Raw genomic sequence first — 23,463 nt, forward strand, 5'->3', positions numbered from 1 at the left:
AAAATAAAAAATAAAAAAATAGCATAAGAAATTAACCCAAAACTGTTTTCTATAAAATAAAATAAAAAACAAAAAACAAAAACCAACCAAAATTAATGAGAAAATAAACAATGAGCACCCAAAAAAGAAGAAGAAGAAGAAGAAAGCTAACCGTCCAGACAAAATCAAAGAAAGAGGGAAAAAAAAAAAAAAAAAAAAAAAGAAGTCAAGCACGTTAGTAAACAGAGAAAGAAAAAAAGAGTCAGCTTGAATTTGACCCCTGTTTAATCTTTTTTTATTATTTATTATTTATTATTCTTTTATGTTTGGCGTGGGGCTATCGCTATAAATAGTTTATTATGCTGGGGATTCTGTGACTCAGAGCTTATTAAGTAATTGGAAACCAAAAAAAAAAAAAAAAAAATCATTCTTGTTGCACTGAATTTTCTAGCTGTGCTTCCTCTCTTCTTGATTCTAATTTTAATTGCTCTTCGATCATAGGCGATGATAAAGGTCATGGGTGGAAGGTCCCTAAAACTTCTCTTTGCGTTTTTAACGCTTTTCCTACATTTGAAATCAGCCCTTGTATTCACTTCAGGTGTTGGAAATGGCAGCGTTTTGTGCATAGAGAAGGAGAGACAAGCCCTCCTTGAGTTCAAAAAAGGCTTTGTTAATGGCAACGACAACAAGCTCTCTTTGTGGGGGAGTGAAGATGAAAAGAATTGCTGCGATTGGGTCGGAGTTCACTGCAACAGCCAAACAGGCCATGTAATTGAGCTAGACCTTCATTTCTATGGTTTGCGAGGTATGATTAGTCCTTCATTACTTGAGTTGCCTTATTTGACTTATCTGGATCTCAGTTCCAATGATTTTAATCAAAGCCATATTCCAAAGTTTATCGGTTCTCTCAGTAACTTAAGACACCTCGATCTCTCTTTGTCCAATCTCAATGGGCCAATTCCACTTGAACTTGGAAATCTTTCACTCTTGCAATCTCTTCAACTCGGTAATAATTATTTTAATCAGAGTCATATTCCAAAGTTTATTGGTTCTCTCAGTAATTTAAAAGACCTCGATCTCTCTTCGGCCAATCTCAGTGGGCCAATTCCACATCAACTTGGAAACCTCTCACTCTTGCAATATCTCTATCTCCATGATAATGATTTGAAAATTGTTGAAAATCTCGAATGGCTTTCTCGCCTGTCTTCAATAAAAGACCTTGTCCTAAGTCCCACAAATTTCAGTGTAGCCAATGATTGGCTGGAAGTTGTGAGTCATCTCCCTAAACTATCAAAGTTGTTATTGATGAACTGTGATCTTCCTCCCGTCACTGATTTCTCGTCTCTCCCCCATATCAACTTCTCTAAATCTCTCACTACAATAGATCTTTCTACTAACCATGTCACTCAATCAATATTTCCGTGGTTGTTCAACTACAGTACGAGCTTGGTTGAGATTTACCTCTCTGAAAACCAGTTAGGAGGTTCAATTCCAGATGCTTCCAGTAACATGAATTCTCTTCAAGTTCTCTCTCTTTATGAGAATCAACTTGAAGGAGGCATTCCAAAATTCTTTGGTAATATGTGTGCTTTACAGACTTTGTCTATAGAGAACAACAAACTGAGTGGACAACTGGCAGAGCTCATCCATAACTTGTCTGGGTGTGTGCAATACTCATTAACGTGGTTGTCTTTACGTGGGAATCAATTGAAGGGGTCAGTGCCTAAAAGCATCGGAAACCTATCTGCGCTATGGAGTTTGTATCTTGGTTCCAATCTTTTGGAAGGTGAAATCTCAGACCAACATTTTTCAAATCTTTCCCAATTAATGGAATTATCGTTATCTGATAATTCTTTGACTTTAAAATTAAGCAATGATTGGGTGCCCCCTTTCCAATTCAAATTTATAGATTTGTCATCTTGTAACTTGGGTCCTGATTTCCCAAAATGGTTAAGTACTCAACAACTAATTGAATACCTCGATATCTCCCGTAACGGAATTTCAGATACCGTCCCTTCATGGTTTTGGAACCACACTTTTGGGTATTATTATTTAAATCTCTCCAAAAATAAATTTTTGGGGGTAAATTCTCTTCTATGCTTGAGTTCGGAGCCAATCTTGGTTAATTACCTTGATCTCTCAAACAACCAGCTATCTGGAGACCTCCCTAATTGTTTCATGCATTGGCCTGAATTAATAGTTCTAAATTTGGCCAACAATAATTTGTCAGGAGAAATTCCCTACTCTATAGGCTCTTTGAAAGAGCTTACGGTATTAGATCTGAGCAACAACAACTTCTTGGGAGAATTGCCATTGTCATTACAAAATTGCACAATGTTGTCATTTATAAATCTAAGAGACAATTCATTTTCGGGAAAACTACCAGCTTGGATGGGAGAAAGCCTGTTATCTTTGGTCATTCTTGACCTTCACTCCAATAAGTTTCATGGATGCATACCACTGCAACTATGCCGGTTAGTGCATATTCAATTTTTTGACTTCTCTCAAAATAATATTTCAGGAAATATTCCACGATGCCTTTATAATTTGACTGCCATGGCTTTTAAAAATGCAAATAATAAGAGAACTACTATAGATTTGTCGGCATATATGGATGGCACTCAAGTTATATTTAAACTTTTTGATGGGGACAATTATGTTTTCGATACAAATGTTAGTTGGAAAGGACACTCTTACATCTATGGAAAGAATTTTGGAGAGATGAGAAGTATTGATCTCTCAAGTAATAAATTAACCGGTGAAATTCCAGCAGAAATTTTCAGCCTTACAGAATTGAAAGCATTGAACTTAGCAGGAAACATGTTGACAGGACTAATTCCTCAAGGGATTGGTCATTTGAAACAGTTAGAATCCTTGGATTTGTCGAGAAATCAACTTTTTGGTTCAATTCCTACTAGCATTGCTGATCTTAATTTTCTGAGTTTCCTGAACTTGTCATATAACAAATTGTCGGGAAGAATTCCATCAGGCACTCAAATCCAGATCGCTAACCCTTCTGGATTCATTGGCAATCTTGCACTCTGTGGCCCTCCACTTACACCGAAGTGTCCAGGAGATGCGGAACCAAATGTTGAGTCACCTAAAGGCGGTAGTAAAACCAATCAAGAAGATGAAGATGAATTCCTGAAATGTCTTTATATTGGTATGGGGCTTGGATTCATGGTGGGGTTTTGGGGAGTTTGTGGCTCTTTGATGTTGAACCGTTCCTGGAGACATCTATATTTCCGGACGACAAGCAACTTGAATGATTGGCTCTATGTGGCAATGATAGTGAATATTGCAAGATTGCAAAGGATGTTTCATGGCTAATGAATACTGCACTTTCGCTAAAAGGTTTGTGAAAAATTTTCGATTTAGATATATCTCTAACTAGTTCTTTTCTTGAATTGGTTTTAATTTTTCAACCTAATGGCTATTATTTTACATTGTGTAGGTCTCGACAATAAGAAAAAACTTTGTGCAAGATTACTCGTGTGATGTGCCTATGATTTTACATGCTTTTCTTATTCAGGGATTCACATCCATGTTGCGGTGGAAGCTTAATTTGGATTACACTTGATCTTAATATTAAAGTAGGATGAGATTGTGTGCGCTTTTTTTTTCCCCCTTAAAAAAAAAAAAAAAAAAAAAAAAAAAAAAAGTGTCTCTTGGATTTGCCTTAAATAAATTGCCTGTAAAAAACCAAGTTTCTTCAGAATATTTATGTTTTAGTTGGCCCCATATTAAATTTAATTATCATTGATATTATCACCAAAGGTGGCATTTAAATTTTTTATATTTTGATACTTCAAATGTGGATTGTACATTCTAAATAGTGAACAGACAGATGGGTTAATTACTTTGTATAGTAAAATAGATCAAAGCCTAAGTAAATATTTTAAACACCAAATAAATACAGGACTATGCCCTAAGGATCAAAATAAATGAAACTTATATAAAAAAGATTAATCAAAGTCATAGAATATAAGGAAAGTAACTTATTGGCATAAACACCTTACAAAGCCCCTACAAACTAATGAAATCTATTAAGGACTACAATTACAAGAAAATAATATCTGTATAATCATGAACCAAGGTAGAAAGATCCATACAAGGATCTTTTCAATTAGTAATCAAGTTCATAGCAATGATTGAGTCAAATTCAAAAATAATTCTGCCCAAATCCCATGCCCTATGGAGTGCGTGACGAATAATTCTGCCGATATGCAGAATAAGAATTATATGCCTATATGCTTTTCATTCTTTTAATCAATTAATTTAGGGTAACACCAATTTTAATGTGATTTCACATAAAAGTGCTCCGTAATTGTCTCAAGAAATGACACTTCTCCTTGAGGGTTTGTATAAATACAAGCTATCTCATATTGTGACTTCAAAACAATAATATATATATATATATATATATATATATATAACTTCTACTTTTTTTTGAGTTTTATGGCATAACACTCCACCCTAATTTTTTTTTTTGGTCGTTGCTGGGAGGTAATTGGAATATAACAGGGTATACCCTAAATAGAGTTCAGAGTTCTAATAATCTAATGTATAAAATCATTATATATTCTAGCAAATATGATTTTTTTAATAAAAAAAATAGAATATTCTGTTATTCTGATGTTAAAGAGTATAGTCAAGAGTCTTGTGGCTTAATTGATTGACATCTCCTACTATTTCAAACGAAAATATTTAAGGTTCAAAACTTCAAATATGCCTTCTTTTGAATTATCAAAAAACAAAAGAGTATGAACTTATGTGATACATTTATATAAATCTCAAGGGATGATTTTCATTATGTCCATATTGGAACGGAGTGTCATTTTGTAAAACTTCAAAAGAGGGACCATGTAATTTACCAACTTATTTTAATAAAAGAATAAACTAATTTTTATATATATATATATATATATATATTTATATATTCACAAATTCTTGATTTACTGCACATGCTAAAAAGCATTAAATGCTTTTCATATTGCTTATTTAGGGCTCATATCTATAATTTTGAATGTTTATTTTATTTGTACTTTTTAGGCCAAAACTAAAGAGTTTAGTCCAAATAGAATAAAATTTTATAACTTTTTAACACAAATTCCACAACTCACAACTGATCATAAATAGAATCCTAATGCAACTAATCACAATTTGGATCTAGATCCTATGAATCCTAATGCAATCTGAATTGTTTAACAATTCTAAGATTGTTGGAATTGAAAATTCTACAATCTGAATTGGGATTTTAACAACCATGTTCTTGTGGTATGCAAAATCTCAATATATTCCTAAGTATTTTTGGATGAACAATCTAACTGCATTGGTGACCTAGTTGGCTGCCCTGTCCAGCCCTAGCTACAAAGACTCTTCTAGGACCCAAGTAACTAAAATACTGTTTAACAAATAGCTATAAAGACATAACAGGATTCACAAGAATTCGAATTTTTGAAACTTCAAAAACTCTAAATATTGAAATAAAAAAATCCATAGTGAAGGTGAAGCTGATGTAATTTATAAGAATCATTATTTCCCACTCAAATTAAAAAGGGGTTGCACCTCCTACAATTTTCCGTCAGCAAAATCAGCTGTAGAAACCATTACTCAAAGCAACATCATAAAAAATCTGCCTTAACCACTGAGAGCAGCTAATACCATTGAAACTATATGCAGAGATCCAGTGACTACAATAATGCCTGACTGATTACCTGCTCTTTCTCTTAGGATCTGATTTGTAGCCATCAATGAAGCCATTAATGAACTTCCAGCAGCTAATATGGTTCCATTTTCTAATTTGCTTGTAGAGCATACTAATAGATTATTGAACACTTCCCTAGATTTTGTCATGCCATCATGGACAATATCAATGCCCAATTCTTTGGAAGCTTGGATCCAACAATCTCTTAATAAAGAAGCTGAAGTTGTTCGAGATTTGCCTCCAGCAATGTCAGCTTCTGTCAGAAGGACTGCTTCTAATTCTCCACCTGAAAAAATGTGGTAAAGTCTTGATTAGGATTCTCCAAGGCTCCACAAAACTGCTTATTTATGTTTGCCTACCACCACCGCACATTTCAGGTTAACTTGTGTTAAACCCTACACGGCGAATGAGATAAGAAGGTACAAACAACTAGGATTCTTCATTCACCACCCACCCAGAAGGGCCAGAACAACATGTACTAAAGTCACCTTTTTCTAAGACCACTTAATCCAAATAGAACCTATAGCAAAGGCATGCACATAGAGCTAAGCCTTCTTTTAGAATTACTTAATGTGTTTTAGAACTGAAATTTTTAATAAATCTGAGTTCTTTTCCTCCTGTAAATGAAGCCTTGGAGGCTTCACTTGGTACCCACAAAATAATAGAGGGAGCCACTACATCTAGACATAAGAAGGCTTCTTTTTGTCGGAAGGGGGAGATGGGGTTCTGGTAACATAAAAATAATTCATATTCTCATTAGTAATAAAAAGATTTTTAGTAACAGACAACAAAATCCAACAAGGGACAATACCTGAAAGAAACTCTCTTGCAAATCCAACATGGTCTTTGTCACTTGCCATTGCAACCACAAGAGCCAATGGTGGCTTTCCAAATGTCAGCTTTATTGTCTTCACCAAAGCATTAGCAGATTCTTTGGTGTGAGCTGGAAAACATTCAAAAGAACTATGAGAGTTTTGTTTTCTTTTTGATAATTAATTTGTTATAAGGATTGGCTTTTGTCATCTAGTGATAACAGTATAACTAAAATTACTTGAATCTAGAACATTCCCCCTACAATGCCCACAAGATTTTGCAAACATTCAAAAGAATATGACAACTGCAAAGTCAAAATAAATATATAACAAGAATTAGAGTAAAAAACAATGTCCTCAGGACAAAACTGACATGAAAAAAAGTGAAACACTGTATGGTTACTGTAAGTAAGACTTACAAGTTAAATACTCAACTCAATTCATTCAGAATAGTAAAATGAGTAAAAAAGCGAGCATGAGAATCAAACCTCCATCCAGCAATACTGTTGTTCCACGTAGTCCTAGTGCCTCAGTTTCTTTTGATGTTAGAATTTGACTTCTTCCAAGCAAGAATGTATGCTCTAAACCAGCCCTAATAGATCCATCAGAAATTCTCCATCCTAGAGTATCCATAAAAGTATTAAAGGGACTTGATTAAAGATTGCTCAAAAAAATCATAAACCAATTTTTTTTTTTTGAGCCAGCTGCACTATTTTTCTTTTCACCAGTGCTTGGCTCACACCATAAAGTTTTGCTTCCCAAGAAAAAACTCTGAACTTAGAAACAAGCCAAGAGAGAGAGGTAATCTTCTACTGCTCACAGGGGGTTAGCATTTATGGGAAAGCAGTAAAAGTCCCAAATGGCTACCATGAAAGACAACCTAAGGGCTAAGACTATCTGTACCTTGTGTAGATATAAAAAGAAACTAGATATCCTTAGTCATGGCATATCCATCTTAGGTTTGAGGCCAAATGCTAAAATCTAACAAAGGTAGGCATTTATGAACCAAATCCGAAATTGAAGGGGAAAAAGAAATCCCCATAAATACTTCTTGACTTTAAAAATCAAAGGAAGTTCCGTAGTTTTTGAGTCCAAGTAGAACAAACTATAGCACACATAAAAAAATTCACCTAGATTACGAAGGCAGAGTACTGCACAGGTGGCAGTTGCTGCATTTTGAAGTTGGTGACTTCCAAGCATGCACAGTTTCACATCCAGTAACTCAAGGAACTGCGTGATAAACATAATTATAAGTTCTTCAAAAGTTCAAATGGCCAAAAATTAAAACTTGCATAAGTACCACTCTCAAGAAGAAAAAAACATGATATTACAGAATGCTTAATACTGGAAAAAGCGGGGGGAGGGGGGTGGGTGTCCAAAGGTATTAAATAACGCTTCAAGTGCATACCAGCTTAAAGTCCCTCTCAGTTTGTATTACTAGATCACAAGATTGGTATGGTCTGCCATTCATCCTGCTAATACCTTTTATGGTACTTTGATTTCCTGCATCAGATGCTGATACTACAGGAGAAGACATTGTCAATGCTTTATCCCGTAGAATGCATTCAATGTGTGGAAGGAAAGGCCCACCCAGCACCAACTGAAAAACATTAACCAAATTAGCAGAGTTATGCTAGCTTTAAAATCATGTGATTAACAATACAACCAAATTAAATTAGCCACTGCATCACAAAACATATCATTGAGTACAACTTCTAAGACAATCCATTTTTAGATAGTTATCTAAGTCAAAAATACTACTTCAGCCTTAATTTAAAACAATATGCACATTATCATAAACTTGGGTGGCACTTCAAGACACCGTTAAACATTAATGAGAGTAGAAGAAATGGACAGTATACAAAAAAAATAAAATAAAATAAAATAAAATAAAATAAAACATCACTTCTAGTCTGCTTAAGCAATAACATGTTGGAGCTGCATGAATTAAATTATACCATGGAGGTTTTCATTACAACATGTGTCTCTTCTTGCTCCTGTTCATGCTCTATACTTATTCAAATTCCCCATGCTTTTCTCAGGTAACCATAATGCACAACAAGAAAATTGCATTAAAGAAGAAAAATATCCTGGGAGAGACCATAAATCAGAGTTTTGACACCTAATGTGAGGAAACCAGAACATAAAGAATAACGTAAAACCAGGCCAGAAAGACGTGATACAGCTATAATCAATTGTCACATTTTACCAAGGATATCAATGAGGTGGGGTCCATTGTGTAATTTATTCTAAAGATTTTGCAAGTGTAACATGGAGAGAAGGAAACCATACTTGGCAGTATAACCAAAGACTGAAACTAATCAGAACATAGCTTTATCAGTTTATATGATCATGTTAATCCGCATAAGAATTGCATAGGGAGAACAACCTAACTGGGCAGCCATGTTTGATGATTCCTGACTTTGCCATGGCAATGCTTTCCAGAGAACCTCCAAGCGCAGCCAAATGTTCCTCACCTATTGTAGTTACGACTGATGCAGCAAGTCCAGAACTAGAAATAATATTTGTCGCATCCCGTGCACCTCCCAACCCAGCCTGTTATATATAAAATAAATAAAGTTAATATTAAAATTGCCATCTTAGGATATTGAATTGGGTTATGAAAAGCCACCAGTATAAATTTAATTCCATAGAGAATAATTGTAATTGCATATAAAATAATATATATATATATATATAAATAATAAAAATAAAAAATATCAACAAGAAGCAACACTGAAAAAGTTAATAGTCTTCCAACACTGTACATTTTAATTATAAAAAAAAAAAGAAGAAAAATTGCAGAAAGAAGACATCAAATGGCTTAAAAAAATTACCTCAATAACTGCAATGTCAACATTCTCTCGAGCAAATAGGGTGAATGCCATTGCAGTGAAAATCTGAACATTATACAATAGCGAGTAAATTAGCGAGTGCAAAGGTAATTTGATACAAACACAAAATTTAACTAGATAAAATTTCCAATAACAAAATTTAATTTGGCTAGGCAACCAAACCAAATACATTCCCCCCATCTTCAATTGAAATTTTAAAGGTACAAAATCAAATCTTAAACATGAGAATTTAACATGTGAAAATATTCATGGTAACTACTTTGACCTGAAAGCTACAATAAAAGTTTCAGAGGAAAGCAAAAGAAGAACAAACAGGGCAGGTCAACTAATTGAATCAATTACATATACCATCCCCAAGCTTGCACAGGGTCATGTAAATACCCATCAAATAATCACTGATTCTAACATCTTTAGAATAGCTATTCAGTTCTGAAATCACTAGCTTCTGAGTCTCTTTTTATTCCTTGAACTAAATTCCATTGTTCATCTAATCCAATTGGGAGGGGAAGTCAGGGGTGGGGGACAATACCGTACACAAGTTGATACCTCAAAATGACTTATACGCCCATTCTCATGCTCTATTGCCTGATCAAGAATTTTTTTAATCTGAAGGAAAAGACAATTTAATGTCTTTGCTGACACCGGCTCACCAAATCTGCCCAATGATATGCGTTCCCTTATAGTCTGAATATGTGGGCTGCTTAAGAAAATGAAGCCTACTGTTAAAAAAATACAGCTGAAAAATAAGCAATACCTAAAAGTTAAAACTAAAAAGCAGCTGCAGACTGCATAAATCCTTTGATACATTATCTGAAAAACATGAAGAAAATGTCAACATTAAAACAAACCCATACCTGCTATAACAACCAACAGAATACCCTTCTGCTCGTAAAATATTGGAGAGAAACGCAGCAGTTGATCCTTTTCCTTTTGTCCCAGCAATGTGAACAGCCTATAATAGCTGTTGAGCTAGTTACTTAAAATTAATACTCAAACTCACCAACAAAATGAACAAACAAATTTACAATAAAAATTCAAAATTCAGAACTTTCTGTGCCCACATACATAAAGCATTACTTTTTTTTTTTATTTAATTCAATATTATGGCAAAACTTTCTGCACGCTGAGCCTAATTAGACTACTGGGTTTAATTCAATAGTGTGGATTTTGAAAAATAAAATAAAATAAACAAAAAATAGAACACAAAGCTTTGAAACGTGAATATCCTCTTCTTATGTTGTTTAAACTATTTTTAAGTAATAAATGTAACATTCAAAACCTGAAATTCTATTATATCCCAACAGAGAAGTTTTTACAACCAAAGCTCAAAACTTTCACCTTTTTTTTTTCTTTTACATTTTCTCAGAAACCAAACAAAATAAAAAAAAAAAAAAAAAGTGTTGGACTTTGAACCTTGAACTGAGCTTGAGGATTGCCGAGCCGCTCCATAAGCCGCCTCATCCGACCCAGATCGAACCCATCATCCGAGTCCGTACCAGCACCTTTGGGCACGCCCACTTTCTCGTAGTTCTTCAAAGAATCCATGTACTCCATCAACTCCTTCAGCTCTGGCTCCTCCGAATGCGCAGAGAACCATCTTCTGGGACCCAATTTTCTAAGAACTCCGAAGCTAATCGAAGAAATTAGGGTTGGTCTGTGCTGGAGGATGGACTGGCAGGTGAGAATTTTCATGTTTTTCAGTTTCTGTTTGTTTCTCACGAAAGCGAACAGCCTCGAAACGAGCAGCATTTTCTATACGGTAAACAACTAAAAAAAGTAGCATTTTTATACTATACGACTTGTAGTACAAATGTCACTTGCTCAACTATTTGCAGTTTTGGACCCAGGAATATATTAGCTTAACTTTAAGTTTCAATTTTTTTTTTTTTTTTCTATTTACGTCTTTCGTCAATTTCATTTAAAAAAAAAAAAATTGATAAGGTAAAATTTTGCCAATAAAAATATTTTTGTCTCAATGTGAGTAGTGGACGAAAGGCCATGTTTGCAGTTTTTTCATTAGTTAATTGTATATTTAACGACAAATTTTTAACAAAATTAGATGAAAGACTTGAATAAATTTAAAACTTTTGAAAACTCAATTGAACAAAATTAAAATTAGAAGATTAAAATGAATTCTAGTTAAATTTAAATAGTGCAGTTTGCATTGAGTATGACTTTGGTAAAGATGATGTGTAAAACCTATTTTTACTCTATCTAGTAAAAAATTGTTATATCAGTCTTTTACATAAAACTTTAATATATTTTACTACACTTAATAACAGCACATTAATCTTTTACTTAAAACATGAAATATGATATTTATTAAAATGTATCCTTTAGTAATACGATGGTATAACTTTTCCTTATTAAAGTATGTAAACCAAATGATTTACATCATTTTTTTTTTTTTGATAAATTTATGCTAAATTATTATAGAATTTAATCTCATTTGCATTTTACCTATATAATAAAGGACAAAACTTTTTTGTATTTTTAGAAGAGTAAAAGACAAAACTTAGTCGCAGTTTTGCCCTACAATTCCTCAAAAAAAAAAAAAAAAAAAAGGTTTTGCCCTATAATAAAATGATGTGAAACGTGGCGTTTATATAAGGGCAAGCCCATACGTCAGATACTTTATGTATTGACTATTGGAATAATACTCTTCCTGTTCCCATTCCATTCCTTCTTTCCTACACTTCATGAAAGTTTGGAAGTTGATCAAACTCAAACCCCACAAAGGCAGAGGACTCTCTCTTCGAATCGTGAGTCTTTCTATTCCCAATACTACTCCTTTAAATGTGTTTGCACTTTCCATTCCAATTCCTCCTCTTCTCTTTGGTTTTTGTTTTTTCAATTTTTTAATGTTGCTTGGTTTTATTATAAGTACAGTTTCGCTTGTCTATCTTTCAGTATAGTTTGTTAATATTCGAGGTTGTCTTCTTCTTGTTTTTACTTTTCCTTATAAGGGTTATGTTTGTTTGCTAAGGAAACTAAGAAAAAGAAAAAGAAAGAGAAAAAGAAAATAATTGACTGGTGCTCTTCTTTCCCAAATGGGGTTTAGAAGAAAAGAAAAGGAATTTAACTATACTAGGGAAAGTTTTTGCTTGCTGGGTGTTTTCTATTTTTCCTCCTCGAATTATATTGTTGGGTCAAGTTGGGTTTTATTATTTATTGCAGGATAAGTTTTTTTTCTTACTTAAGTCTTTCAAGTTGTAACCTTTTTAATTACTTTTTCGAATGCAGGTATTTTTAAATGTGACATGATGAGATAGTTTTAAAAAGTTGATCATTTGTTAGATATGGCGACTTGAGTGGTGCTTTTCGTTTAGGTTATTTTGAGAGTAAATATGGAGATGGATTTGGGAAAAGCGAAAAATGAGGATGACACCAAATGTGAGATTTTTTTTAAGAATGAGTTGGTAGATTGTCTATGTGGTGAATTGGAAGAGAGGATTAAGAAAGCTGAAGCAAGGTGTGTTGAGTTGGAATTGGATATTCAAAAGAAGAAGAGCGAGTATGAAGTGCTTGAGGACAAATTTAGGGCATTGGAGGCTGACAAGCTTGCAATTGAAGAAGAACTTAAGGTGTTGAAGAGAAAGAATGATGAAACTAAAGAGCATGCTGATGGTGTTGAAGGTGAAATGAAGGACAGTAGTAGAATAGAGAGGGATGTGGAAAAGATTGTTGATTTGACAGAGGAGAATGAAGAGGAAGATAAGGTCGTTCAGCTTTTGATTGAGAACAAGGTTTTGGAATGTGAGAAGAAAAAGGCTGAGAGTGAGGTTAAAGTTTGGAAGCAAAGGTTTAAGGAGTTGGAGTCGCAGGTTTTACGGTTGGATGAAAACTCATTTGTGAGGTATGCGGAACAGCCATTGATGGGAGGGACAAAAATTGAAGGGATTAGGCCTAGAGATGGATCGCATGATGAAACCGACTTGGGCTATATGCAAAACAATGCAAACGTTGAGAGTTTGGTGGATGTTGGCTCTACTTTTTGTCATTCCCCCGGTAAAGGAACCGTTGATCTGCAAGCAGCAGGTACTAAATTACAGGACATAAAATATTTGTGTTTTCTTTTCTTAAAAATGCAAGCTTTTGGAGGTTAGGTTTTACCTTTTTGTTAACAAATAGATTGCGTTTTCCATTTACTCCCCTCCCCACAAAGACTTAATGATAATAATAACACTAAATAAAATGATCGACTGTTTGAGGAAATATGTTAGTGCACAAGTATCTCATTACCAATTTTGCACCTTTGGGACATTTAATTGATTTGAACTGTATTGAAGTTGATAATTAGACTAGGTGAGCCAATGATTTAATCAATTGTGTCTGCTTAAGTTGTATGTAAACAGTGAGATTAGCTGCAGATTGTTACTTCTTTTTTAATTTTGAAATATATAATTAATAATTATGCGCTCCTAAGGATTGGACCTTAAACATCCTCTGTGAGCTACTTTAGCAGCATGTTTATGACTTCTCTGCACACAATTATCAAATTTTATTACGGTCTTCTCCTCTGAAGCAACTATCTAAACAAAGATTCTAATCTAATGCAGTCTCTTAATGTGACTGCAATCTGGTATTTCCTTGAGGGGTGAATTTCATTTTGGTGGGGAGTTTGGGTTTGACTATTGTTTATAATTCAATGCATGATCATAATGTTTCAAAGCTTTCTTCTGTCAGGAGGAAAGATATCTTAAATGATCACATATGTAATGACATTGCCTGATTGGGTGAAATTGGCTAGTCGCTGACAATGTTTGTTTTTTATTTATGTTTTTTGGTAGGCACACCTTTCACTGACTTGCCATGTAAGCGTGATGTTTGTATTGAGGAAGGAAAAAAAGGTGTCTGTTTAGAATATGAAGTGAAATATGCTAGACAAGTTAGAAAACAATTGTCTTTTGAAGAAGAGAGAAGCCCTAGCAAAAAGTTGGCTCCGTCCACACCCGGTGGTGCTAGGCCTGCTTCTCTTGGCATCATTGATATCAGTGATAGTGACAGTGAAGTGGATAATTCTCATGCTAAGAAAATCAGAAAGGTTCGAGTTTTAGAGGATTGCATATTAGGAGGATGTGTGGGTAGTGAAAAAGAAAAATTTTCTCAAAATCGTGTGAAACAGACACATTATGATCAGAATGACAAGGAAGATATGGATGCTCGGGAGGAGAATATTTTAATTTTTCCGACACCCAAAAGAAAACGAGCTTCTAATGTTGTTAACAGTGACACAGAGAGTGATGATGATAATGTTCCTATCTCTAAACTTAAGTGGATGCATCTTCAGGAAAAAGTTCCTGAGATAGTAGGTTCTGATTTGAATGACTGCTCAGTTACTGATACTATTTCTGTGGGCAACAATGTGATGGATATTATAACACCTCCAAGGCGGCGTCTGGTGACTTTGAGAAAATGTGAAGGAAAAGGTGGGGCAGGAAGAAACAATTTAAGTCAGGCTAGTGAAACTAAATATCATCAAGGAATCCCTACAAGGGAGGATGTTGAGGATGAGGATTCAGAAGAAGCTGGGTCAGAAAGTGAGGGTGAAAGTTTGGGTGGATTTATTGTTGAGAGCTCTGATGTTTCTCATGCTGATGATGCTTCTAGTGAGTCACAAGATGTATCGGATGACAATGTGGACTTTGATGAGATCCTATCCAAACTTCAACGGAACAAAGATCATAAATCAGAATGGGAGTTTGAGGCAGACATGCTTGCGGCATTCGGAAAGGATATTGAACTTTGCATGAAGGCTGTATGTGCTCTATATCGACAACAAACTTCTGAGGAAAAACTTAGTAAGGAGACATTCTACTATAACAGTCGAGGTTTTAGCAAGTTTGATGCTGAAAGGTATGCCTTTGAATGCATATAGTCATAATTATTTTATATAATTTATGAATTAATTGAATTGCTCTCACTTTTAGATGGAATTATACCATTGGACCTGTACAATAAGGCTAGGGAAAAAATATTTCACAACTTGCTGAGTTGGGATGTTGTGATTTGTGTCAATAAAAGTTATGTTAGTGGTGAGCTCATGTGAAAGTTGTTCCAATAAAAATTGGCCACATGAGAAGTTGTCAAAAAGAATTTGAAAATTATTGTGTGCCCAGCATTTCTGGTTGGTTTGTGCATACTTATTGCCAACACATTACGCTCATATTCATCTTCATTAGTAGAATGCACTGAATTATCTTACATTCTCTTTGTTCTACTGAAATTGGGTTTGTTTTTTTATCTGTAGGCAATCTGATGTAGGTCATTCAAAATAAAAACGGAGCTCTATTTAATAATGGCTTCATACTCTAATTAAATGCAAACTGCTGATATGGTTTATGGTCATCTTATTTTCTTTTATGAACTTTCTTCATTCTCACTTTATTTAAATTTTATGTATATGATTCATATGAAGAATCTCTAGCAGATCTTCTGGTTCTAAACTTTCTGTGTTACAAAGGACAATTTTCTGAAGAGCTCTTTAGTGGGCAAAATAGTTCTTCTTACTGGTGCAATGAACAGTATAATCCCTCACTTTATTGACTTAAGCAGAAAACCTTTCACTTTTCCATAAACTTTCCCATTTTGGACTTAACTGCAACCTTTTGGTTTAAAGGATTATTTCTGAATCTTCTAGTTTTCAATTTTTCACATTCTGGACAAGCAAAAAATTTACCACATTCCAGACCATGTAATCTCTGCACAAGACAAAATTTCCATCAATTTAGCCTGACCTGTCTTTAGTTTGAAGCTTCAACAACCTGAGTCAATGAGATTCCCCTTGTATCACTTTTTACTTTTTGTTTATATTAACATATAAAAAGTCTCTGTATTTTTACTCGAACTCTTTGAGACCCTGTGGTTTTGAACTTTTCTTTCACTATGCAAGTGGAGCAAGGTATGGTTCCTGCATTTGCATCCAGGCATTGAGTTTCTGGCTTTAGGCAGATGAGATTTCCAATTGTATCATGTAGAAAACCTAAGCAACAATAGCATTTACCCTTTGCACTAACAGGGCACCAATCCAGCTGGTGCCATTGCTGCCGTCATAAACTTTGAATTTCTGAGAGCATCTAGGCCTTACAACCAGATGAAATGTCATTGTTGAGTGTAATATTGAGAAATAAAGATGGGATGTTGTTTTGAATGCATCATATTTCTGATTTTTCTGTATTTTAATGATGTGTCCTCTTCTTTGGTCTCAGTTAATATTCTAGTGAGAACAAAGCAATACACGTCTCTATCCTTTTTCCATTTCTTGCCAAAATTATTTATGCAATCATATTCTACTGCTCAATTGATTCCACTGGTTTCCAAAATTATATATTTCTGAAATATCTGTACTCTCATATAGGGGCTCTAGATTGGCCGAGTTTCTGACTGACGGAGACGCAACAGGTGATGTTAAGAAATCTGCTAAGGAGTTGCAAGAGTATGACCCAAATGCAGTTGAGCTGTGCCGAAAATTGGCAACTCACTACTCTAAACAATTGTTTGAGATCTACAAGAACAAGGAGGATGCTCTTTTTCTCTCTTCTTGACATGACCTGCAACAAATTCACTGCTAAGATGTTAGTTTTAAAATCCTCCACAAGAAGAATATCCTTGAGAAGGGTGTTTTCCTGGTTTTCTGTTCTCGGCTAGGCCTTCTGGTTATGCATGTTCTGTTTGTATATATAGTCATTTAGGTTATATATCCTAGAGAAGGGTGTTTTGCTGGTTTTCCGTTCTCTGCTAGGCCTTCTGGTTATGCCTCTTTTGTTTGTATATAATCATTTAGGTTATATGCTTGTATCTTTATCAGAGTTAGTGAGTTATCACTTGAACCCCCCTTCGAATGTTATTTGTATATAAAAAGTTAATATATAATATGCTGTTGTCTATAGGTAAATTTAGTGTAGTTTATTTTCATTTATCATTGAATAATTTGCAAACTTCAACCTGTAAATTTGGAATAGAGTTGTGATGGCTTAATGGTCAAATACAAAGGCACCCGAGTTAGAAGACTCGTGTTTATTGCTAGCAGTATTGAAATGAGTTAAAGAAGCTATTTCAATGTAAAACTGATAAGAAATGGCTAAGCTTGATCTTGTGAATAACCCACATCATACATCAAAACCTAATTATATCATATGGCTTGAAGTACATGATAAGAAATTTGACCATATAAACGTTTGGTTTTATCATTCACAATATATAGTTCATGGCTTCATGCAGCTTGTCTAAGTGTATCAAATTGAAAATACAGAACAGAGATACCTCTTGTGTAATATCATGCTAACAGTTTTTCTAGCGCAAAATAAACATTTACAAAAAAGTTCATTCATCCTTTGTTAGATAAACCTGATAATTAGTGGACTTTCACGTGATAATCTAGAGAGTTTAAGCACTCCCTTATGCTCTCTCCAAAAAAAAAAAAAGTACTCCCTTATGTTAAGTTCAAGTTTATATATATTAGTAAAAAATTTCATATCCAATGATAATTTGGAGATTTTCACTCTTTTAGTTATTTTAAGGAAAATGCTAAAACTAGTACCAAAATTATTATAAAAATTTTTTTAAAAAAAAAAAAAAAAAAAAAGGACTTACAAGGTAATGTAGTAATGAATGTGATTGATGCTACATCAACAACAATAAATAAAATTAAGAATTTTTTTATTTTTTATTTTTTATTTGTGTGTGTTCAAAGGTTAACACAATAACACCTCCTTAAAAAAAAATTTAATTAAAAAATTAAAAAAGAAAAAGAAAAAAGAGGTTAACACATTAATTTGTAAAGCTTTTTTTTTTTAATAGGAATTAATTGGTAAAGTTTAGTGTAGGGACACGATTCTTTTGGGGCCCAATAAAGATGTTGGGCTCGCACATGAAAGATCCCTCACAATATGATTTGTAGAGAGTGGGCTTGAAAAGCTTGCCTTTGGTCACGGGGCGATGTTCCGGTCTTGATTTTAGAGGGATTCCTGTAGAAAAAGGAGTCAGGTTTGAATATTTAAGCCCTATAGCGTCGCATCTTATGGGGTTGGGCTCCTCGGACTTGATCCGAGGACCATTAAGGTCTTACCCCGGTTACCCAACGGTGGGTTTTTTTTATGATGTGCATGTGTTTTTAAGGTGTTTTCACCCATGGAGTTTCTTTTCGGAGATAAGATCAGATCCCCCTTCTAGGTTCACTTACTTTTTCTTTTATACTAGCTTGCGTCCGCTGTCCTTCGTCCACGTGTAGGGTCAACCTTTACAAGACTGATATTTGTCCCATCAGTCTAATCCCAGAATTGTTGGAGATGGTTGATAAAGCTGGAGAATACGGCTCTGTTAGGTGCAGAGTCTTATCTGGGAGGGGTAGTAAGGATAACTCTCCCAAGATATTTTAGATCTCCTTCCACATTTGTTCCTTTATCTCTTTTTTACCCCTCCCTTCAATGGAGCTTTGGGGTCTGCCGAGGACGAAACTGTCCTCGGCTGCATCTCCGGGCCATTATCTTTTTCGGCTTGGACCTTTGGACTCCCCATGAGCAAGTGGGCCTGGCCCATAAATTATTGGGCCCCACATTTAGTTACTAAAATTTGTAGTTGGTGTAATATCTGTCATGTTTTAAAGTCTCTCCCTGTATGCAATTTCCAGCTAAAAACTCTATACTGTTATGTTCTGGTGACAGGTTCCTCATAAATTTTGGTGAGTTGTCTTAGGGTATTTTTTGTTTTTTAATGAATAGTTGTCTAAGGGTGTTTAAGTCACCAGAGAATCTTCTTTAAGAAGAAGAATCAACAAAAATGGAAGGCTTAGAAGCATCCATGTTGGCAACAAAAAAAAAAAAAAAAACATATAAAACAGATTACAGTTTGTCCTTCCACCTAACACAGCTTGTAACTACCTTAAACGATGAACAAAAACAACAAAGCAAAAGCATAAAAAAGTTAAAATACAACACAGCAAAAGCACAAAACAATTGGATACAAAAAAAACAGAACAAATAAAGGTAACATGGGTGTATGGATCCCCTAAACATGCGGTTTGCCTCAAACACTATTTTCATGCATAAAACTAAAATATAAAACAGCCTTTCCTTCTCTCTCTCTCTCTCTCTTGTCAAAGCCAATGCTATAAAAACGCTTCCTCTCTCCCAACCTCATTCACCACCACCCTTTGCTTTCTAGTTCTATAGTGATCGATCCATCTCTTTGTATTTGGTACGGGGTTTCTCTCTTGATTTCTCTCTCTCTCAAGGGAAAAATTATTTGTAAAGAATAAACAGTGAGAGAGAGAGAGAAATGGCTGTTGCAGGGGCTTCATTCGGAATGGTTGCCATTGTTGCTGTCATTTTCGCCTTCATTTTGCAAGTGGCTCAGGCACAATCTCCCTCTCCTGCTCCTGCACCCACAAGTGATGGTGTGTTGTCCTTTCTTTTCCTCTCTTATTTTCTGTTTCATTTCTAGAAAAGAGTTGAAAATATTTTGGATACTATCCTAAACTTTCATGACTACCAAACAGAAGTTATCACATGCATCATTCATTTCACAATATACAAGTCTTACACAATTGTGGAGCCCAAATACAATTTTTTTTTTTAGAAAGATCTGGAGTCCAAATACAATGAAAATATAAATGTATATATCGGATGAATAAAATAATTATTGACCAAATCGGCTGGCTCTTTTCTTCAGAAATCTTTAACATGGAATGGCATTCAATGTTTTTAATTCTTGGTCTTATAAGGATCATCCAATCATTATGTTTGTGAAAATGGCATGATGTTTTTATTTCTAATTATATATGTCCTCTTTTTTAAATAAAATTAAATAAATTATCATATATATATTTTTTTTTTTTTATGTTTTTCAAGATCATATTTTATGCTATATGTCATTTTTTATTATTAGTAAAGTTTCTTCTTGTTACACAACAGATCTAGAACTAGAATGGAATGTCGCCTGTTATACCAGGAAAAACAGAAGTTTAAGGAAAGGAATATGACTATTTTCCATTGAATAGACAACCTATATATAGAAAATGAGCCTTTGATGAACAAAAATAATACCCAAAAAAGCAATGATTTTGCAAAGAAAGAAAAGGTTGAGAGAAAAACTATGCGAGAAACGGTCCATTTAAACACCATGGAACCAAAAATACCCGTATCCTAATCCTAAATTTTAGCTACCATCCTATTTTCTGAAGAAAGAAAAGGTTGATTTTGCAAGTTTAATTTCTTTTTAGTTTTTTTAGAAGCATTGCAATTCAGCCAATTTATTTCCAAAACATTTTGTTTTCATGCTTCAACTTTCTTGAATAATCATTAGAAAAGGGCAGGCCACAGTCCTATAATATTTTAAATCCATGTCTAGTTCATTTTTCTTTTTAAGTTTTTTTTTTTTTTTTGAAAGTAGATTCCATTTACTTTACCATTAAAACCTCTTTCACTCACTCTTCTTTGGTCAATATCTTCTAGATTAATTTTGTTTTACAATGATGATGATGATGATGATGATGATGATAATAACATTTGATCATCTATATATGTTTGCAGGGACCTCAATAGATCAAGGAATAGCGTGTGCTCTAATGGTTTTGGCTTTGGTACTCACATACATCATCCACTAATTCCACTCACTCGACGCCTCATCATCACCGTAGAAGTTTATATTTGATCATTAGCGGCACAATAGCAATGATGTTTAATGCTGAATGTACTTTACCTTTTGTTGTTAAGTGTTAAGTTATAGGTGAATGATTTTTTTTTTTTTCCTGTTTTTGTGGTGGTCTTTATAACTTGGGGCCGAAATGCGACGAAAAGGTTTCATTTGGAAAGTGCCCTATATACTTAATTATATACTGAAATGAAAATTTCTTTGTTCATTGTTCTTTGGGTGTTATTTATTTTTTAATTTTTGTTTGTATATTGCATTTTGTAGTTTCTTTATAAATTGAAAATTATATTTATCTAGAAAATTTCGGATGCCATTGACAAAGTCAGAATATGTATTAGTTTTTCGGAAAGCAAGAAAATAGTTTAGGCTCTTAAAGTTAAAAGCACCCAAAATTTTGGTCTAATTCATTTTACTTAAACAAGGGCCACCCTCAGTAACAGATTTATTGAAAAAATAAAAATAGATAAACGGACTTAACTATAACAGATCCAATCTTGCATTCATTTTGCTTAAACAAGGGCCACCCTCAGCAACCTGGTTGTTTTTTTTTTTGTTTGTTTGTGAGCTGTGTAGTTGCGAAGAAGATGAAATTTGTTCTGACTTCCACATGTTAGAGAACACAAGTGATTTTCTGCGTAAGGGACCATGCTGATTCCAGTGCTCAAAGTGCAAAGTTAGGGATAAAGAATAAAATTGTTATCTTGAACATGTATTAATAAATAAAAAAAGGAAGAGAATGTATTTGCTACTAATTTTTTTTATATATACAATTTAATTTTAACTTATGGCGTCCACTTCATAACTCTTAAATCTTAATCATCAAGCAATTTCAAGATTAACAATTCCCAATCATTTTAACGTTTCTACAAATATTATAACAAACCCCTAACTGCAACTCATCTGCCAACATCAATCGTTTCAACATGGAAATTTATAAATGATGGGATTTTCAAGTATGGGGATGAGGATGAGGATGAGTCTACATCCAAACAGAGTGTAACAGAACCAGATACGTATTGTTTTAAGATCCAACAACGAGTATGAAAGAGATTGGTATTAACAAACTGAGATGATATCAGAAAAAAACATTGAATGGGGAATAAAACCCAAATGTTACAAAATTTCTGCTCTAACCGAGCTACAAATTACAAACTAAGAACCAAAACCGTGAGGTGAGAAGTTCATTTCTGCCTTTCAAGGCCTGGAGACGAGGATCTACCATGGACAAGAATCAATACTACATATTTTTATTTTTTTTGTAAAAAAAAGTGTAGGTGAAGGGGTTACCCATACCAGGGTTAAGGCAAGCCGTAGGCCTCAAAGAAGACTTACATTGGACTTATAGATCGCCCATCAAAGGAGGACTACTGGCAGCAAGACTCGAACCTAGGCATTGGGCAAAGCCCTCAAGCCTTACCAACTAAACCAATCCCCTTTAGCTGCATATTATTATTTGCATACTATGATATCCACAGAACAAAAACTTCATGCTTTCTGGTCAAGTCACTCTCTTGCCAAGTTACCAAAATTGCTTCGAGGACTTCCACAGAGAAGACTAGAAGTGAAAAAGTCAAAACTGGATAAAAAAGCATCTCCTGTCAATATTACGAAGTTGCATAATGGTGATGTAGAACACATTTTACAATTTCATAAAATGAAACCTCAATCCCAACTGAAGGGCCTGCACGACCAACACGAGGACCGACTACGGTAAATAGACCCTTCCTCCCTCCATCCCTGTTCCAAGCAAATTTAAAGTTCAAGAGTTACAATTACTATTACCAACAGAAAAATATCCTAAAGCCAGATATAGGTAGTGGTTGGAGAATAGTGTCTTTTGTTAAAAGTAGTTCATTCAATCACAATAAGAAATTTTTTAAGACTGCAGTATCAAGAGAAACAAGATCAATGGACAACATGGTTGTCTAATTTCTATCTCATGTTCTATTTGATTATCTTTTTTCTTTTTGATGCAGTACTAGAACATTGAAGAAATATAATTCACACCTTCATGCCCAGAACAATCAAACAGGAATGATCATAAAATTGGTTGTGCCCATTACACTATGGATTTGCTTTAGCATTACACTTGAACTACAGAAAACCTAGAAGCATTTTTCAACATTACAAATTGTTGAAGTTTATCAATGGGTGAACCTTTTTTAACTTCTGTCTCATCCAGTCACACACACACACTTTTATATATATATATGATAGGTAATAAAACTTCTATTGAAAAAAATGAACATCACATTCATGATGATGAACACTTTGGACATGAAAAAATACAAAAATCTCAAGAGCTAAAGCTAACAGATTGTAGGAAACACACACATATATATATTTAAGAAATTAGTGCATAATTAAATAAAGTAGAGATATACCTCCAAATCTCCAGAAGTGTTTTCCTTGTTGTCATGCTCAATTGCCTGACTGGATCCTTATGAATAATTCATAAAAG

General features: G+C 34.1%; 3 protein-coding genes across 3 annotated transcripts; 2 read left to right on the forward strand and 1 right to left on the reverse strand.

Annotated features, from left to right (window-relative positions):
• Nucleotides 1-382: 382 nt before the first annotated feature.
• On the forward strand, nt 383-3,446 carry LOC115960607 (receptor-like protein EIX2). The gene is made up of 2 exons (XM_031079544.1): nt 383-3,333; nt 3,434-3,446. Exon 1 carries the CDS (start codon nt 484-486, stop codon nt 3,307-3,309), a length of 2,826 nt encoding a protein of 941 aa, XP_030935404.1. The 5' UTR covers nt 383-483; the 3' UTR covers nt 3,310-3,333; nt 3,434-3,446.
• Nucleotides 3,447-5,466: 2,020 nt separating this feature from the next.
• On the reverse strand, nt 5,467-11,101 carry LOC115959397 (dihydrofolate synthetase). Its single transcript, XM_031077759.1, has 10 exons — nt 10,767-11,101; nt 10,208-10,305; nt 9,900-10,050; nt 9,336-9,398; nt 8,893-9,054; nt 7,907-8,098; nt 7,629-7,728; nt 6,987-7,118; nt 6,498-6,629; nt 5,467-5,972 (listed from the first exon to the last, which is right to left on the reverse strand). Exons 1-10 carry the CDS (start codon nt 11,043-11,045, stop codon nt 5,620-5,622), a joined length of 1,662 nt encoding a protein of 553 aa, XP_030933619.1. The 5' UTR covers nt 11,046-11,101; the 3' UTR covers nt 5,467-5,619.
• Nucleotides 11,102-11,941: 840 nt separating this feature from the next.
• On the forward strand, nt 11,942-17,247 carry LOC115959396. The gene is made up of 4 exons (XM_031077758.1): nt 11,942-12,115; nt 12,597-13,391; nt 14,144-15,209; nt 16,711-17,247. Exons 2-4 carry the CDS (start codon nt 12,701-12,703, stop codon nt 16,895-16,897), a joined length of 1,944 nt encoding a protein of 647 aa, XP_030933618.1. The 5' UTR covers nt 11,942-12,115; nt 12,597-12,700; the 3' UTR covers nt 16,898-17,247.
• Nucleotides 17,248-23,463: the final 6,216 nt, after the last annotated feature.

Source organism: Quercus lobata, chromosome 9 (genome assembly GCF_001633185.2).
Source record: "Quercus lobata isolate SW786 chromosome 9, ValleyOak3.0 Primary Assembly, whole genome shotgun sequence".
Lineage (NCBI taxonomy): Eukaryota > Viridiplantae > Streptophyta > Magnoliopsida > Fagales > Fagaceae > Quercus > Quercus lobata.